This window comes from Equus caballus, chromosome 3 (genome assembly GCF_041296265.1).
Source record: "Equus caballus isolate H_3958 breed thoroughbred chromosome 3, TB-T2T, whole genome shotgun sequence".
In the NCBI taxonomy this organism is placed as follows: domain Eukaryota; kingdom Metazoa; phylum Chordata; class Mammalia; order Perissodactyla; family Equidae; genus Equus; species Equus caballus.
Genome location: NC_091686.1, coordinates 104,366,886 through 104,386,537, shown reverse-complemented (window position 1 = coordinate 104,386,537; position 19,652 = coordinate 104,366,886). Strand labels below are relative to the sequence as shown.

The 19,652-nt window shown below is 35.4% G+C and overlaps 1 protein-coding gene across 7 annotated transcripts in view; it reads left to right on the top strand.

The window, feature by feature from the left end:
* Positions 1–19,652, top strand: part of TBC1D19 (TBC1 domain family member 19) — a 140,786-nt gene that overhangs the window by 113,085 nt on the left and 8,049 nt on the right. For all 7 annotated transcript variants that reach the window (XM_023638269.2, XM_001917550.6, XM_023638270.2 and 4 more), the window contains 3 exons: positions 7,886–7,918; positions 12,403–12,512; positions 14,802–14,893. In XM_023638269.2, the coding sequence (XP_023494037.1) occupies positions 7,886–7,918; positions 12,403–12,512; positions 14,802–14,893 (235 nt within the window). The remainder of the gene's footprint in view (positions 1–7,885; positions 7,919–12,402; positions 12,513–14,801; positions 14,894–19,652) is intronic.

Genomic DNA, 19,652 nt, shown 5'->3' with positions numbered 1-19,652 from the left:
TTTAGACATAAATCAAAAACCTAATTAAAATTTTATTCAAAGTACGATTTTTAGATTGATATTTAAATATGGTTAGGTTCTGATGTTTTGGGTAATTTTAACTATGAAATAAAGTAACAAAATCATATCCTGAAGTTCTAATTCAGAAAGATAATGGAAATAGCTAGAAAACAACTTAGTCATTCTCCTAATCCCTACTCTTACTGACCTGTAGGCTACATGTGAAACAAGAATAAACAGAGGAAATGCTTATTTCAACAAATGAATTAAATAAACTGTATTAAGTAATCCCAAATGAAAGCATGTAAAAATTTGCTTTCAACTGGAGTGATGTTGAAATGAATCAGATGTGAGAGTTATGATACAACTATAAATGCTAAGTATTAATAGAGACAGTGAGGAAATGAAGGGAAAATATTTAGTAAGTGCAAAGCATGTTAATATTTGGGGTATTTTCTGAGTCATATTTACTATTTATATCTCATCCAGTTCAGGATTTATTTTTGTTGATGATGTTTACCATTCTGAGCTATGTCAAAGCCCATTAACTCATTACTTTATAAAGTTATTCCTATTGAATAGAGTAGGCAGTTAATATTTTAGACTTTCTTCAGATGGATAAGAGAAGTCTAGGATCTTAAAATAATCACTCATAGCAGGCTCATAGAGCTCTGAGGCCAGATAAGAGATGGTGTCTCAAGTAGCCTGATGCCTCTTAGAAGTATACTTTTGGATGATGGCCAAGTGGATGAAACTTGACCCTTAAAAGACTGAAGTGATGAGAGGCAAAGGGAAGGATTTTGAAAAACTGGCCAAGAACATGACAACTTCTGAGATCAAAGAAATGTTCTAGGTGATATGTGCCCTAAAGCATTAATGGATTCTTCACTGCTTCTTATGCTTCCTACTTTTGCTTGCCAGAATCTGACTTTGTCCTTCTTCAACAGAGCAGACTGTGTATCCTTTTTTGGAGTCTTAAGTCCTGGCTAATCTTGATTAAGCTGAAATGAACCCTTATTTAATACTGACAAAAAAAAGATTTTCTTAGGTTTAAGCTGATACTTAGATGTGGTACTCTCCCTTCTGAGAGCAGAAAATAGCTACAGTTATTGCACAGCTGCTGTGTACTAAACTCTGTACTGGTGCAATTTGAATATGTTAACTCATTGGTGCTTTAGTAGCTTCAACCCAGTGAAGTTGGTCTTATTTATCTCCATTTTCAGAAATGAAAATAGAGACTCGGAGAGTATTGATAACTTGCCTGGAGTCACACAGAATTTGAATTCATGTCTTTATGACTTCGTTGGGCATTTTTAATTTCAGTATTGAGTTATTGAGAGCCTCTTGTCCTATATGTCAATTACATATTCATAAATGAATCTTATACTTTAATATTTTATTTACAAACCTTGATTATATTTATAAATGCTCAAATTTCCATCATTAACCATTTCTATTGAGCATCGCACTTGTGGAAGACACTGTGCTGGGTGCAGAAGATAACACACGGTATGAATTGTGGCCTTGCCTCAAATAGCTTATAACCTCGGTGCTCATGGAGCAGCTAAAGATTTCAGAACTTGGAGGAAATATAGTGAAAGTGTGATTAACCACAAGTCATCTTAATACATGAACCCCTTTTTGCTGCATAGCTGTTCACTAATTCCCTCCCTGTAATCTTCCTGATTAAAAGGGCCTTGTCCTGAATAAGGTGTTCCTACACTTAGCAGATCCTCGATAAATGTTTGTAGAAGGTGAAAATAATAATAGTATGGTCTTCATTTCTCACTACCTTAACCTGCTTGTTCAGATGTTTCTGCAGCAGCTTCACAGAAGAAGGCAAACATGTTTTTGCAGTAAGAATATAGGGATTTTTTATAATAGCAATTTGCTTTGAGATTTAGTATTTAGAAAGATATAATGTGTCCTTATATTTCTGTAAGGCATTAAAATATGCCCTCTATTTATTAACTTATTTTTCTCTCAGTTTTGCTTTCACATGTCAACACGATTATTGTAGAAAATTTAGAAAAGACAGATATTTTCATTATTTGTTAAAAGTCTGTAATCAATAAAGAAAATAAAATGAGGCAGCAATTAGGGAAGGTAGAAAAAGATAGGTGTTCACAGAAAGAAAAAGAGACTCAACTAAAGATATAAAGAGAGAGAGAGACTTGAAGAAGAAAAATGGTCATTGGGCCCTGCTTCTAAGTGCTTCATGGAACTGGAGCCAGTGGCTACAGCGTCATTGGGGATATTGACTTGAAATGTGAATCTAATCTGGTTTTGAATTTTTTCAGTTTCTAGAAAGCAAAACACCTTTAAGTTGGTAAAGAAGCTTACCATTGGAAGATCCTCATATGTCCAGTTTTCTGCGTGTCTCACAAATTTTTCTGTATTTGCTCTAGATATAATTGTTAAACATAGAATTTTAGAGTTAGATGATATTTCAGAGGCAATTGTAGTCCCTTTGCCTGACAAGCAGTTACTGAAGCTCAGGAGATTCAATGACTTTCCTAAGGTTATCCAACTCGTTTGTGGTAATCCCATAATGGAATCTTGTCTCCTGACTAGAGACCAATACCTCTCTTGCTGCTTCTCTATTCATTATTTATTCATCTATCCACCCATTCATTCATTTATTCAGCAAACATGTATTCATCATGTTCATGGCATCATGAAATGAGTACAGAGATGAATAAAACACATTTCCTATCCTCTGGAGCAGTCTGCTAAACAGCTAATTATAACATAAAATATAGTGATGGAAATATGAACAAAGTGCCATCAGAACACAGAAGAATGAGCTTTTAATCATGATTAAGAGATCAGGATCTGTTTCTCTGAGGTAGTATCTGACGTTAGTAAGGTTTTGATAGGCTGAGTAGAAAACAAAAATCATTTCAGGGTATAGAATTGTCAAGTTGAAAGCTACCAAAGCATGAAAGTGCATATGAGTTCTAGTGATGATAAGTAATTTAGTGTATCTATACCACAGTGGGTACAGAGTCAGGATAGTGTGACAAGGGGGAGGCAGATATATCTCAGATTGCCATCATGAATGGTTGAGACCAGGCCAAAGGTTTTGAATTTCACTCTGTAGACACTTAGCCTATATTGCAAGGCTGGAATGTGAATTCCATAAATATGGGGAAAATGTCATATTCATTTTAATATCTCCAGAGGCTACAGAGTAGGTTTTTAAATATTGGTTAATTAGATGAGTAGAAGCTCAGCAAATATTTGCTGGATGGATGGATGGTCGGTGGAAAACCCTCAATAGATATAGAGGTCTTTTTCATGGTCTCTGCAGCATTTTTAGAAGATAACCTGAATTATTACAAAAGTTGGCTGGAGGGCTAAGAGTTTGGGGGAAGTGTTACCAATTAGAAGGCTTTTGCAGAACCATACGTAAGAGTTCATCAGAGCCTGAATTCAGGCCCTGGCAGTTGGGAGGAAGTGAACGGGTGAAAATGGTAGAGGTAGATTCTCTAGGGCTTTGTGTATTCAAGACACAGATATTTAACGAGTACCTCTTATATTCTGGGCCCTTTCTTGCCTTTAGGGATAGAGATAAATAAGGAATAGTTTCTGTGCTCAAGGGATTTATTTTATTGGAAAAGAGAAAAACAAAAGATATTCTAATACAGTATGATAGGAGAAGGAAAGTATCATTCACTAAGTACTGACTTTGCGTCAAGTGTTGTGCTAGGCACGTAACATGCATCATCTTATTTAATCCTTACAACCTCTTTGGTGTTGTCCCCATTTTATAGATAAAGGCAAGTCTATTCCTAATGTTTGCAGGGCCCAGGGCAGGAGTACAATTGGAAGCCCACCTATCATAAGTCTGGATATTTAGAAGTTATAAATCAAACTAATAAACTGACAAAGTCTACTCTGTTCTCTTGTCTTGATGAGTAAACTTTTATAACAATCTGGAAGGTCTGGTTCAAATTCAGAATTGTTAGACTCCTCAGCAGTCCCCAGCTTGTTGTATCCCCATCTGCTTCTCATCCATGGCTCCACCCCTCACCTGGACAGGCTTCATGCACATGCATGTGCAGGAGATGAGGAAACAGGTTAAATAACTGACCTAAGTGTACAATAACATTTAGGTATAACGGCTGAGGAAGAACTAGAAAGTAAAGATGGCTCAAAGCTTTCTTCTCTGGAGACTAAGGAGATGAGGAGTCATTTACAGACGTAGAGAGTCCAGAAGGAGGCGCAGGATACTGGGCTTTTACTGTTTGAACACTTGATTTGTAATAATGAGAATACTGGTAGAAGGAGAGAGAAAACAAGTATGGCAGAATCTTGGCAAATAGCTATATTTAATGAGTGGGCAGAAGAGAGAACTGGCCAAAAACACAAGAAAACAAAAAACTGAGCAGCAGAAATTTCTGAGAGGTGATGATCCACTTAGTATCATCTGTGCCTGGTAGGCTCAAGTTTGGGAAGACTTTCAGTTGCTTGGGGCCAGGACACACACACAGAGGAGACCCCTGGATTTAACAATCAGAAGTTGAGGTCATAGGAGTGGAACCCAGTTTACAAGGAGTCGAGGATATTTAGTGAGGAAGTAAAGGAAGTTAATTTAGATGGTTTTCAAAAACTTAAGCTTGGCTTCAAGGGATGGAGAGAGATTAGAGATTTGTTTGATGGGAAAGTCAGTTTCAGGGAAGAAAATGGACTTCTCTTCCTTCTCCTCTTCCTTATTTTCTCCTCCTCCTCCTCCTTCTCCTCTTCCTTTCTCCTCCGCTCTCCTCCTGTCTCCTCCTCTTCTCTCCTCCTTCTCTCTTCTTCTTCTTCTTATTAGTGAAGATATTTATAATATCCTTGGCTGAAAGGTTGTAGTGAAGCAGGAGAGACTGAAAATAGGAGTACTTTGAAAGGACCCACACGCTTCTCGCCTCTACTCCTCCCTTAGTAGGAGTGAAGAGCAGATGCCACCACTATCTGCCTTAAAACCAACTAACCTCAATAAACTTCTCCCTCCTTATGGCAATCAACCGACAAAGCCCAGGGCTTCCAGGTCACCCCTTATCCAGTGACCCTCACCTCCATAGCTTCGGTGGCTTTTTTATCAGTAAGGCCTTCCCCCCTCCCCAGGCCTTGTCCTCTCTGTCCCTCTCCCCTCCATTATTTCTCTTCATAGCACTTATCCCTAACTGACATATATTCACTTATTTTATCATGACTTTTCGGTCCCTAATAAAAAGTAAGTTCTAGTTCTTAGAACAGTGTCCGGCACATAGTAGAGGCTCAACAGATATTTATTGAATGATGCACATGAAGCGAGAAGGTGGAGAAAATTGATAGGGCAGGATTCCCAAGCAGAGGTTGGGAAACTTTTTCTGTAAAGGACCAGATGGTAAATAATTTAAATTTTGCTGACCCCAAACAGTCTCTGTCACATATTCTTCCTTGTTGGTTTTTTAAAAAATAATCCTTTAAAAATGTATAGGACATTCTTAGCTCATAGGCTGTAAAAAAACAAGCTACAAACCTGACTGTAGGTTGTCAGCCACCATGAGAGAAGGTCAGGGAAGCAGGATGAAAAGCACAGATGAAGACGTTAGCTCTGAAAAAGACAAAGGAAAAAGTCTTCCTCTGAAGACCTCCCTAAAGGAAATGAGAAGAACATTTGAGGTAAAGAACAGATGAGTGAGAGAGTTCGTGTCAGTGGCATCAGCCTCCTAGAGAGCAGGGAAGTGAGTTCTATAACTGGTGATAAACACATGAAGAATAGGAAAGTTTTGAAAGAACAGGGTGACTAATCAAACAGAGATGAACAAGAAGATTGATAAGGAACACAGGATTCAGCCAAAGTTGGACAACATGAATCTGTGGTGTGTTCTGGAAGACTAGGGAAAAATGGGAAAAGGTAAATCCTGAGAATTCTAGCTTGTGGGGCTTAAAAGTGATGCTGCACAAAATTCTAAAGATAGTTGGCCTAGCATACTAGTTCAGAATAATATTAGGTTTTCCTTATACTCGTTTTTGATAAAATTACTTTTAGAAACAGCAAAGAAATATGAGCTAATTTGTGAATGATAACATCAACAATTAACTTTTATTAAGGGCCTAAGCTATTTATTAATGGCTAAGCTACAGCCGTGATCTCATTTAATCATATTATATAGGTTGTAGCATTATCTCTGATTTACAGATGAGGAAACTGAAGCTTAGAGAAGTTATAAAACTGACCCGAAAGCACACAAGGTTCTTAAGTGACAGAACTTAGATGAACCCAATCAAGTCTGTCTGACACCCAGTCTGTGGTCTTCACTTGCCATGATAGGGTGCTGACTAAGGAACTGCTATCAGTGTGGAAGCAGGTCTCTAGTGACAAGTCCTGTCCTCAGTCTGTCTTGTTCAGCATGTTTATAATGCTTTAGATGAGGACGTAGATAGTGTACCTATCAAATTTTCCAGTAATGTGGAACCAGGAAGAATAGGGAACACGTTAGATAACAGAATGAGAATACACGATTATCTCAAATTGGAACTGTTCACCAGAGAAGAAATGCAACAGATAAGAATACAATCCTTAACTTAGGTCCAAAACAACTGCCCAAGTGCGCTGTGTCTTAGCTGTGGGGTGTGTAGGGAGGAAAAATGCTTAAAAGGTTGTAGTCACTTCACCTTAAGAACTGTGGTGAACTATGGCTTGTCCAGAGTAAATAGAATAGGGAAGCTGTTCCAGACCACTTCTTCTGAGGAACCATTAAAGAAGTTGATAGACTCTTAGAGAAAAAAACTTGGTGGTGATGGGGGTAGGGGGAGAAAAGAATGTCTTCAGATATTTCTGAAAGTTTTCATAGACGATAAGTTAGACTTATTTTACGTGACTTTTGTGGTCCGAACTACAAATAATAAGTGGGGATTACAGGGACTTAGAGTTTGACTCAGTATGAGAAATAACTTCCCCCAAATTACACTTGTTCAAAATTGTAATTGGTTGCATTGGGAGTTAATGTGTCCCCTATTGCTGGATGTGTTTTAAACTGAGACTGAACAATCATTCATTAGAGCTTACTCTAGATGACCTCTAAAGTCCCTGCTAAACTGAGTTTTTGCCTCTGAACATGTCAGATGAATAAAGCGTTTTTATACTATTTTTCAAAAAAGTAAACTTCTCAGCTTTTTTCTGTACTGTGTTTGCAACCTGATTTAGTACAGTGTTAGATATATGGTGGTGTATATATCACAGAACTTCTGTTTTGAACCTAAGCTGTACAATTCTAATTTTTCACTTAGAATGTGGCAAGATGTTTAGCACACCTAGTTAGGCTTCTATTATTTCTTTGAATTGGATGTGTATTTTACTTGTGTATAATTCTTGCCAAAGATTACACTGAATTTACACTATATTCCTGCCAATATTTTTTCTAAACCACATCCTATGATATAATTTTTAGCAAGTTTACAAAGGAATCCATCTATGCTAGAGGTGCCTTGAAATGCCCACTTGTCTTTTAATGTATCAGATTCTAGTATACAGGATGAAGTTGTTTCAGGAAGGACATAATCTATTGGCTTTCTGTGCCCATTAGAATTAGTTCTTAAACTTAATTCTGTGATCTCCCTTGTTCTGTGTTTGTCCTGTTTTTGCAACATATAATCAGGTTTTTAATTATTCAACATTATTATCAATAGAAAGTTAACTGGATATATATTAAAAATCTCTAGTTTGCTTTTCTAAAAGTATTAAAAAGCATGTCTTTTGGTTAGTTACCATCACTAAGTCTTTATGACATTCATGAACAAAGTTAAAGCAAAAATAGGAAACTTTTCTCCTTTTGGTTTTAATCCTCTAAAGTTTATCTAAATAATTCAGTGGGTATAGTAATTGAAAAGAAATAATTTTTTATTTTTTTAGGTGTAATCCCTTTTCATGGATTTTCAATGTATGGTAAGTTGGGCTTTAAAATGTTCACTGTCTTCATTACACTTTAGAAAATTAAACATGAAGATCACCTACCACTTAAGTTATCGTGAACATTTTTAAACATGGAGTTTAATATTTGTTTATATGTCCACTTAAAAAAATTTAAATAAAGAGTCATATAATTGCTCAGATGATGATTGCTTGACAAATCAGAATTCGAACATACTGTGAAAGCGATTCTGTGGTTTACCATTTTCTAATGCAATGAAAACTAGAGATATACGTTAATAATATTTAGTTCTAGTAGGTGTAAAATGAGGTTGTTGAAATTCCTGAACTAATTCTCATAAATCTTTTTAAAAAATAATGTCAGAAAGAATGAGAAGGGAGTGACAATACCAAGTTTGAGTTTATGATTTCTCCAGACTTCTGGCATGCACAGCAACAGCTACGTTGAAGCATTCAGTCACCCTGGGGTACACAGGAAAAATGCAGGTGCAGGCTGGAGAGCCCTGAGTGCCTTTCTGGCCCCAGTGTCACTGAATGAAGAAGCAATAAGCTAATGAAGATTAGCAAGAGGAGGAATGCTCTATACCTTAATGCCGCTTAATTTTTAAATTTTCATATATAACATAGGAATTTGTTGAAGATTGTTGTCCCCAGTATTGCTACCTAACCCCCCAACCTTAAGACTAAGCAGAAATACTTTAATGTTTTAATTTAAATAAAGTAAAAAGAATCAGCAATAAATTAACACTTTTCTTTGTAAAAATCTCTTCAGTGTTCAACATCAGACAGTCATGGTGAATGACGTAATATAAAACTTTTAAAACCAGCACACAGTGAAAAGGATTCAGAGTACCTAGTAACTGTGCGTTATGCTGCCCCTGATGATGTGCTCACGGGCTTGAGTTCTAAGGCACTCTGCTTTATTCTCTTGAGCAACCCAAATTTCCTAACGTAATGCATACTGTTATAGTAACCTTCCAGCATATTTCTCTTTTATAAATATGTGAGGTATTTAACATGGAAAACCTAAAAAAGTTATAAAGAGATATATATATAAAAGAATATAGGGGCCGGGCCTGTGGCCGAGTGGTTAAGTTTGTGCTCTCCACTTCAGTGGCCCAGGATTTCGCTGGTTCGGATCCTGGGCGCAGACATGGCACCGCTCATCAAGCCATGCTGAGGCGGCATCCCACATGCCACAACTAGAAGGACCCACAACTAAAAAGAAATATACAACTATATACTGGGGGGATTTGGGGAGAAAAAGTAGAGAAAAAAAAAAAGGAAGATTGGCAACAGTTGTTAGCTCAGGTGCCAATTAAAAATATATATATATAAATTTTTACCTCTACTAATACAATGTTAGGCCTTTTATCCTTCTATTTCTGTAATTCCAACCAAGGATTTTTCAGCTAAACAGTTTTTAAGAGGTGTAATTGAGTGATTTGGAGGACAGTTAATGATGTCATGAAAGTTTAAATCTTTTAACAATTCTCAGGGTACAAATTACATCATTGACTCCTGCCTGCTCACATTTCTGGTTGTTTAAATAGGCTAAAGCTTATACACACCAGGAGAAAATGTTCACTAAGGAAGTGGATGATACTAAATGTTTGATACAGAGTTTATTGTTCTATTTTAGAAAAATACGATAAGCATCCACAAATACTTTAGCAGCAACGACTTATTTAGAACCAGTATACTAGAATAATCATAAATCATCCCCAAAGAACTCTGATTAGTACTTTACCACTATTTTTAGTTACTTTACTTCTTTAAAATTATAACACCTCTTTTAAAAATTGATTCAAAACTTTTCTCTAAATTAAACTAGCCTTTCCCTCTCCCATTTATGCAGATTAATGAAATTTTATTGTAGGTGTGGTATATTAAGATTTCATAAATAGGGGCCGGCCCGGTGGCACAGCGGTTAAGTGTGCACATTCCGCTTTGGCAGCCTGGGGTTCACTGGTTCGGATCCCGGGTGCGGACACGGCACCGCTTGGCAAGCCATGCTGTGGTAGGCGTCCCACATATAAAAAAGTAGAGGAAGATGGGCATGGATGTTAGCTCAGGGACAGTCTTCCTCAGCAAAAAGAGGAGGATTGGAAGCAGTTAGCTCAGGGCTAATCTTCCTCAAAAAAAAAAAAAAAGATTTCATAAATAGATTCCTATAGTATAGGTAAAAAGATAATGAATTAATTCATTTTTATGAAAGAACCAAATAGGGAAAGATGCTTAAAATAGTAAATAAAGTCATGTAGAAGATTTTTCGCATATGATATATAATGGACTAAAGCTTTTCCGTTTCATAGCTATATAAGAGAACTCAACATAAACAATTGTGGTATCTTGAATAATAAATTATTTTAAACATTTTGTATTAGGTATGTTTGTAGAAAAGTGCTGATTTTAAAATTCTCCTTTTTATTCCTTCACTGGGAATGGTCATTAATGATTACTGAACCCATAAAATCTTTAGATGCAGATCATAGGTTTTTACATATCAATAACTTAAAAAATTAGGAGACAAAATATGCATCATTAAAACAATTAAATAAATTCCAAATCTCCACTTTGAGTTTATAATAATACTGTAATTTGTGCCACATTGCTTTTTCTTAGGTTGTTGCAATTAGAACATGAGTTAAATTATTTTTAAATATATAGAGTACCTTAATTTGGGCTATTCTAATAAGTACCAATTTATTTTGATAGTAAAATTAGTTTTGAAGTGAAAGGGCATGCCTGTCAGTTTTTAAACATGTATATAATATTAATTTTTCTATAAATATAAAAGTAGTTTTTTGTATGTATTTAGATATTTCCCCCTAAAATTGATTTGTCTCTCTTTTGCCCTCAAGAAAAAGTGAAATTTCTCACTTGCAGTGCTAGTTTTTGATGATTTATTCATCAGTAATACTGTGCACCACCATTTATCCCAGATAATTGAATTTTTGTACTTGTAAGACGTTAAAATATTCTATCATTTTTCCTTTCACTTTGTCAAAAAGAAGTCAGCGGAGCTGGCTCCTAGGTTGCCCTGCTGCTTACTGTTTCCCGCCTTCAGGGCTTTACTACCATTCTAGAGCCTGAGAACTTCTTAACCTTTCCAATTTAGGTCATAGTTAAAATGACCCAATGAGTAAGTCATTTTTCATTAAAATTAATATTTAGGTAATGTAGTTTTATGTCTCTGCATTATAAATGTGTTTATGCTGCCTACAATCCTTGAGGCTTTAAAGGTTGGAAAGCATGACCGTGTTTATCAGTGCAGAATGACCACATCGTCAGGTCGGCATCTGAGATTAGGACTTTCTGACATTCGGCTGTGGCATGTCTGGTTGAGATGACCCCCCTTGCTTAACTGCCAAGAACTGGGTGCAAAAGAAAACTTAAATCAACATTTATTAGAGAAATAAATCCTCTACCCAAGTTAAGTCAGTGAAAACTGTATTGATACATACTGATATACCAATATAGACCAATAGTCTAAACTGTTAATCAGAATTTTTATTTTCAAATTAATTTAGTTGAAAACCCTATGATTCTAAAAGCTGCTCATAAATTATCTTATATTTTATTTACCTGACTTCCAAAATTAAAAATTCTGGGGCCAGCCCCGTGGCCAAGTTGCTTAAGTTTGCATGCTCTGCTTCAGTGGCCCAGGGTTTCAATGGTTTGGATCCTGGGTATGGACGTGGCACCACTCATCAAGCCATGCTGAGGTGGTGTCCCACATGCCACAGCTAAAAATACACAACTATGTAGTGGAGGGCTTTGGGGAGAAAAAGGAAAAATAAAATCTTAAAAAAAAATGTTAAATTGAATTGAATTAAAAATTTTGAAAAGTTGTGTGGATCCTTTCTGGAACAAAGTAAAAATGAATTTCCTGATTGTCACTTTCTTACGACTTCAATTTTTTAAAAAGGACACTTGAGGGGCTGGCCCCGTGGCCGAGTGGTTAAGTTCGCGCGCTCCGCTGCAGGCGGCCCAGTGTTTTGTTGGTTCGAATCCTGGGCGCGGACATGGCACTGCTCATCAGACCACGCTGAGGCAGTGTCCCACATGCCACAACTAGAAGGACCCACAACGAAGAATACACAACTATGTACCGGGGGGCTTTGGGGAGAAAAAGGAAAAAATAAAATCTTTAAAAAAAAAAAAAGGACACTTGACTTTATGTAGTTTTTAAAGTTTACTTTGAATTTTTAATATCCCTGTATAATTTCATTGTGTCGTTCTTATTCTCCTGCTAAGTTGGGATTATAATAGTTTATAATTTACTTCTTTCTTTATAATTTTTAATGACTTTGAAGTTTTTACATGTGCATAATTCCCTTTTCAACATGAAAAATAATATATAAATATGGTTTTAAACATGTCTGTGAATGAATATTATTACTATAAAATATCGATTTATTCTTTCATGTCATAAACTTATTTTTAAAATTTTAGTGGTTCTGCAATATTATCAATTACTTCTTTTATTCTTTCAGTTGCACCACTTTGTTTTCTATACCATGAACCTTCCAAATTGTATCAGATATTCCGTGAGATGTATGTGCGTTTTTTCTTCAGACTCCATTCCATCTCTTCTCATCCTTCTGTAAGTTCATAAAAAATTGGATCAAATCAGACTCTAACCTGTCCTTTCTTTAAGAAGTAGTCTCCTACTCCATTATTTTACTTACCTGACTTCCAAAATTAAAATTATATTATCAATTAATGTATCAATTATATATCAATTAAATTATAAAGCAATAAATTTTCATTTGTGATGTCAAGCAACATGTTTCTATGAGATAAATGAAAGAGAAGAAGAAATTGATATTTAAATATTTTTGTAATAATGCGAGAGGAAAAAGTCTTTTATCCATTGCATTTAAATTATCTTTTACATGTTAAAAGAAAAAACATAGGAATGTCTGTGTTATTCTCTTTGACAAAAAGGCCTGCGTTCTTTGAAAGCTGATTTCCTGTCTGTGAAATGAGGTTAATAATGTGTTTCTATAGTGCTGTAGAGAAGTCCACAAAGCACCTGGGTCGTACTTGGCTCATGGCAGGTGTTCAGTAAATAAATGGCTGCTATTTTTGTTGTGTTTGTTATGATTATCATTATCATAGCTCTTCTTTGTTAATGAAAATCAAAGATTTATTTATCAGTTATTTTTCAATTTCATACTTAGCTAATTATCAGTTATCATACTAGGTATTTTCTTTATGTTTATTCTATAGATAGTTCCTTTGGCCTCAGTGTGAAAGTCAAAGAGAAGAATATTGGGAGTTGAACATTTTTATCTGTTTTATTTTGACTGGTCATTTATCGTATCTTTTGTTTTTTCCCCACTGAGCCTTGTTAAAAGTAGTGTTTATTTTATTTAAGTTATACTTTTTCCACCTCTCGGCCTGCTTTGGTCTACTTGTGGGGAACGTGACTGACTCTCCAGAAGAAACATTAGTTGGAATGTGTTGGGGTACCAAATTTCCCCAAAGAATAGACTCTGTCGCTGTTGCTAAATTAAATGGCTGTTCTTTATCTTTCTGGTTTAATCCTGTGCATTCCTATTCCACCTTCTTCTGTCTCCAGCTTTGCTCTCATACATTGCTAGGGTAAGCTGGCAAATAACGGAAATCTAGGATGTCACAGATGAACAAATGAAGCACCACCAGTTATCTTGGGTTTCTTCTCTCTGAGACAACTTAATGTAGTGGTTCTCTTACATTAGTGTTTACTCTAGGATAATGAGAAATATATTAATAATTCTCATTTCTAAGGCCTCATTCTTAGCATCAGATTTCTAACTCTTGTATTTTTGTCCCATTTTATGCTTCAGAGTTTTTTTAACTGGCTGCCTAATATACACCCATGGTGCTTTCCCTGTGCGGAGAGCACTGACGCTGACCCTGAGAAGCCCTGGATATTCCTTCTCTATCTCCAGGCTGACCCTGAGGTGTCGTTTTTCAGCTAATTGGTTGGGCCAGCCCTGCCTCTGCCCTTTCTTTATTCAGTGGAATAAAGACTTACAGGCGGTCATCTCCTTTTCTGGCTTGCAGCCAGAGTGAACTTTTTGGAAGCATGACAGCCTTTTTCTTTAGAAACTCACAAAGAGGATTAAAACTTCCTTACAAAGATCAACCCTGAGGAATGCTGAGCTGCAAGAAAGACTTTATTCACAGTTGTCAAGTAATAAACACACTTGAAAAACCATCTGCTTAAATCACTTACTTCTTGTACTCTACAAATAATGCCCTTTTAAAAAAGTAGATTTCAGTAAAAAAAAAAATATATATATATATATATATCTTTATACTAAGTAATCAAACATTCTTGTTTGATAACTTCCTAACGCAAATTTCAAGCAGACAGCAGTCAGTCTTTCCCTGGGGATAGATATCAAAGAAAGAGTGAAAAAAGCAGGAAATATTTTCCCTGTTGGGTGAGGCAGCTGAAAGGGAAGGGACTTATGGAGGAGAAAGTAAAGGGTGTGGTGATAGCACCAGAGAAATACTGGAAACTGGAATGCATCCAGAAAAAACTAATTTTGCTGGGCCTAAGTGATAATATGTGGCTTACAATGTTGCAGGTTTTCTATAAAATGATGTTTTCCTTGGACTCTGAATATTACATGCCAGGTTATGTGGGAGGCCTATTGTGTTAAAAAGGAAGCTCCTTAGCATACCTGTACGAGTGGGTGTCCATAAAGAGGGATAAAATTTATCTTTAAACACAGCGTTAGAGATCACTAGTGCATTTCCTGTTTTTGACTCTTAAATAATATAAAAAATTTTTATGTCAATAATCTTTTTCTCATTTCCGTTTGAATAATTTGTTGGCAGAGTTCATTTTTAAATACTAAAATAATGTATTTCTCTTGTGATTTATTGTTGTATCCAGGGTATTGTGTCACTCTGTTTGCTGTTTGAAACTCTTCTTCAAACTTATCTCCCCCAACTCTTTTATCACCTACGAGAAATTGGGGCTCAGCCGTGAGTATTTTTCTCTCCTAAGTGAAGAATAGTTTAACATCATTGACATCTTTTGTTCATCATTGTAAAGCAGTTGCAAAGATGCGGTAATTCTTCAGAGAAATTAAACTAACAGTTTCCCCAATAAAACAACAATTATCAAGTAGTAGATTGTAACTCTACATTGTGCCAAAAATTCTTAGAAGAATTACCAGAATCCTAATAAGTTCTTATTTGCTAGGATTTTTGTGCCTGGCACAAGAATCATCAAAATGAACTAATTTCTTTTCATAATGAAAGGTGTTGGCCAAAACTGAGGCAAAAATTTGTGGAAACAAATGATACCTGAGAAATGTGATACTACTACTGAAATTAAGTCAGTTTAGGCTAAATTTATCAGAGAACAACTTACGAAACCTATCTAGGTTAAAATTTGCTGTCTTTTGTTAAAGGAAACTGGATCAATTACCTACCAATACACTGTACACTGTGATTTTTCCTTTCAAAAGTTTGAATATTTGTTCCTTGTTCTCAGTATGAATGATGGGTGAATATGTAGGATAACTCTTTTTTAAATAACAATGTCTAAGGCCGCAGAAGTTTTCCAGATGGCTTGTCAGTGTTTTGTTGCCGTCTTCCCCGCGGTGCAGCTGTGGGAGAGGAAGAAACTCTCCCTACCCTCCAGGTTCTTCTGCCTACTGTAAGAATTAAATTGACCTGAGATAGATTAATAGGAGAAAATCAAATTTAATTAATTTTGTACTATGGAAACCCCACCTACATGAGAGAGTCAGAAACCCCACATACATGAGAAGTTCGGAGACAAAGTCAGGTATCTATGCAATCTTGTGCTAAGGAATGGGGTAGGAGCCTGAGGCTTCAGAGGGCAGGGGGGTAATTCATGAATGATAAGAAGAGCACATGTTCACTAAGTAGAGGTTTGTCCTATCCTACAGATAGGTCAAAAAAAGGTTATTTCTGGTAGTTACTCTCCTTATAGGCAAGGCCCTTAATTTAAATTCCTCAAGGGAGAGGTCAAAGTTTCCTCTGAGCCCACAGGGCCTTGATTGCCTTCAGCTCAAAATACTCCACATGCCGAAGTGGCACATCTTGGGGCGGCCTGTTCTAAATCCCTTCACAACCATTTTCCCCTATTGAGGAGGGTATATTTGAAAGAAATGTTAACTCATTGAGGACACAAAAGGAGTTAATGGACGATAGAACAATTTAGTATTCTATCGTCCATTAACTCCTTTTGTGACAGTTTAGTATTTGTCTTCTCCACATTTGAATCCACAGCAGATGGGTGGCTGGATGGATGAGTGGGTGAGTTTAAGAGATAGACCCAGATTCAAATTCTGTCTCCACTAAACTGTATAATCCAGGTAAAGTTATTTAATTTATCTAAGCCTCAATTTTTTTTCTTTAAATCAAGATAATTCAATTTCCTCGTTTAAAATCAAGAGAATTCCTACCTCATTGTGTTGTTTCAAGATTGAATAATGTTGTATATATTCTTTCTATAAAGCACCATTGAATTTCAGACATCTTAGATCTTAGAAATGCCATTTATAAAACACTTCATATCATCCATTGATAATACCAAGCTGATATTCTTTCCTTTGTAGCCATTAAAAAACAGGATTCTGTTAATGCTTAAAATTATAAAACAAGAATGTGGCAGAAATATTTTATATTGCACGAAAGTCTTTTTTTCCTTAAACTTATGGTAAATTGACCTCTTTCTTACTATTCTAAAATGAATATTTGAATATAACTATGCTTTTCTTTACTGGGATGAAGACATTTAGTATATTGCTAGATACCAAAATCTTGATATTTTTTCTAGCCTATTTATACCCTTTAATGATTAAAAGGAACAAATTTATTTCAATGACTTATGATAAACGTTAAAATTCTTATGTAAGAGAAAGCATAAAAATTCAGTTGTCAAGCTACAAATAAATTTTTAAGAGCCTTTCATGAATTAAAACTGATGCTGTTGGAAGGTTTTTGATTTAGAATTTAATTTCTTTTTTTTTTATTTTATTTTATTTTATTTTTTTTATTAATGTTATGATAGATTACAAGCTTGTGAGATTTCAGTTGTACATTTTTGTTAGTCATGTTGTGGGTACACCACTTCCCCCTTCATACCCTCCCCCCACCCCCCCTTTTCCCTGGTAACCACCGATCAGATCTCCTTCTCAATATACTAATTTCCACCTGTGAGTGGAGTCATATAGAGATCGTCTTTCTCTGACTGACTTATTTCGCTTAACATAATGCCCTCGAGGTCCATCCACGTTGTTGTGAATGGGCCAATTTCGTCTTTTTTTATGGCTTTAATAAATATAGGACTATTCAGATTATCATTTTCATCTTGAGTAAGCTTTGGTACTTTGTGCATTTCATCTAAGTTACATTTATGGACATAAGGTTAGTCATAGTATTCTCTAATTATTATTAATTAGCCTTTTCATATCCATAGAATCAAAATGACATCACCTCTTTCATTCCTGAGATTGATATTTGTATCTTCCCTCTTTTTTCTTGATTATTCTGACTAGAGATTAGTTTTATTCTTCTTTGAAAGAACCAGCTTTTGGTTTCATTGATTTTCTCTGTTGTTTTTCTGTTTTCAATTTCATTGATTTATACCATTATATTTATTATTTCCTTTCTTATATTTGCTTTAGGTTTATTTTGCTCTTGTCTTTCTCTACTTGTTCAAGTTGAAATTTAGATCATTGATTTGAAACCTTTCTTTTTTTCTAATATAAGCAATAATGTTATAAATTGCCCTGGAAGCACCACTTTACCTCCACTCAACAAATTTTAATATGTTGTGTTTCACTTTTATTCAATTCAAAGTGTTTCTTAATTTCTCCTGTGACTTCCTTTGAACATGGTTTATATAGAAATATGTTGCTTAATTTCCAAATATTTAGAAAGATATGATATCTTTCTGTTCTTGGTTTCTATTTGAATTCTCTTGCAGTTAGACAACATGCTTCCTAAGATTTCAGTTCTTTTAAATTTGTTGAGGTTTGTTATATGATCAGAATATGATCCATCTTGGTAAATATTTCATGTGCACTTGAAAAGAATTCATATTCTGCCAGTATTGGGTAGAGTATTCTATAAATGACAGTGAAGTCAAGTTTGTTGATTTGTTCAAGCCCTCTGTACACTTGTTAATTTTCTGTGTATTTTTGATCGTTGAGAAACAAATGTTAGTGTCTCCAATTATATTGTGAATCTGTCTATTTCTTCATTTATTGCTTTATGTATTTTTACCTCATGTATTTTAAGCTTTCTTTTTAGGAGAATTTATCTCTTTATCATTATGTAATGTCTTTATTCCTGGTAATAAATCTACTACACCTGATATAGTTGTTCCAGCTTTCTTTTTATTACAATTTGCATACTATATTCTTTTCTGTCCTTTTGCTTTTAACAAATTGATTGTCAATGTCTATTTCTCAAATGACTTTCTTGTCAAAAATATAGTTGGGTCTCCTGGTGTGGTAGTTTGTCTTTTAATTGGTATGTTTATTCCATTTACATTTAATGTAATTGATATTATTGGATTAAAGTAATACCAGATGATATTATCTACTATTTTGCTAGAGATTTTCTATGTTACATGTGTTCTTTAGTCATTTTTTCCTCTTTTCCTGACTACTTTTGAACTGACTATTTCTTATTCCATTTTATCTCCACTCCTGAATTATTATGGACCCTCTTCTGGGTTGCAGACTGCTGATTTTTCCTTGTATCCTCACATGGTGGAGAGCAGAGAGGAGAAACAAGCTCTCTTGTGACTCTTATGAGGGTACTAATCCCAATCATGAGGGCTCCACCCTCATAACTTCATCTAATTCTGATTACCTCCCAAAGGCCCCACCTCTTTCCTGTTACCATCACATTGCAGGGTAGAGTTTCAACATATGAATTTGAGAGGGAATGGGGGACACATTCAGTCCATAACAGTGACCTAGGGCTTACAATATATATCTTTAATCACATTCTACCTTCAAATAAACTCCAGGCCTAGCTGGCATCACTTGCAAATTCCGCGAAACATTTCAGGAAGAAATAATATCAATCCTTGTTTTTCTCTGCCTATTATCAAGATCTTTGTCTTTACTTCTCAGAAGTTTGATTATGATGTATCTGGGCAGGGATTTCTCTGGGCTTATCCTGTATTCGAGATTTGTTGAGCTTCTTGAATCTGTAGGCTTATTTCTTTTGCCAAATTGAGGAAGTTTTCAACCATGACTATATTCAAGTTTTTTAGTTTTTGTTTTTTGGGGTTTTTTTTTGGCACCACACTCATTCTCCTTTTCTTCTGGGATTCCAATGACACAAATGTTAAAACTCTTGATCTTATCCCACAGGTCCCTGAAGCTCTGTTCCTTTTATTTTCAGTCCTTTTACTCTGTGGTTCAGATTGGGCACTTTCTATTGATCTGTATTCAAATTCACTGGCTCTTCCCTCAGTCCTTTTCATTTTGCTATTGAATACATCCAGTGAGGGTTTTGTTTTTGTTTTTGTTGTTGTTGTATTTTTCAGTTCTAAGGTTTTCATTTGATTCTTAACAAAACTCATAGAACTGTGCATTAATGAGGGTAAATTCTACTATGCATAAATTATACCTCAATAGACTTTATTTCTAAGAAACTGATTCTGTGCTCTATATGGGGGGGGGCACAATGTGTGGCACTGTTGTTTTAATAAGATACTACGAGAGATCCAGTAAAATGAAACTAATTG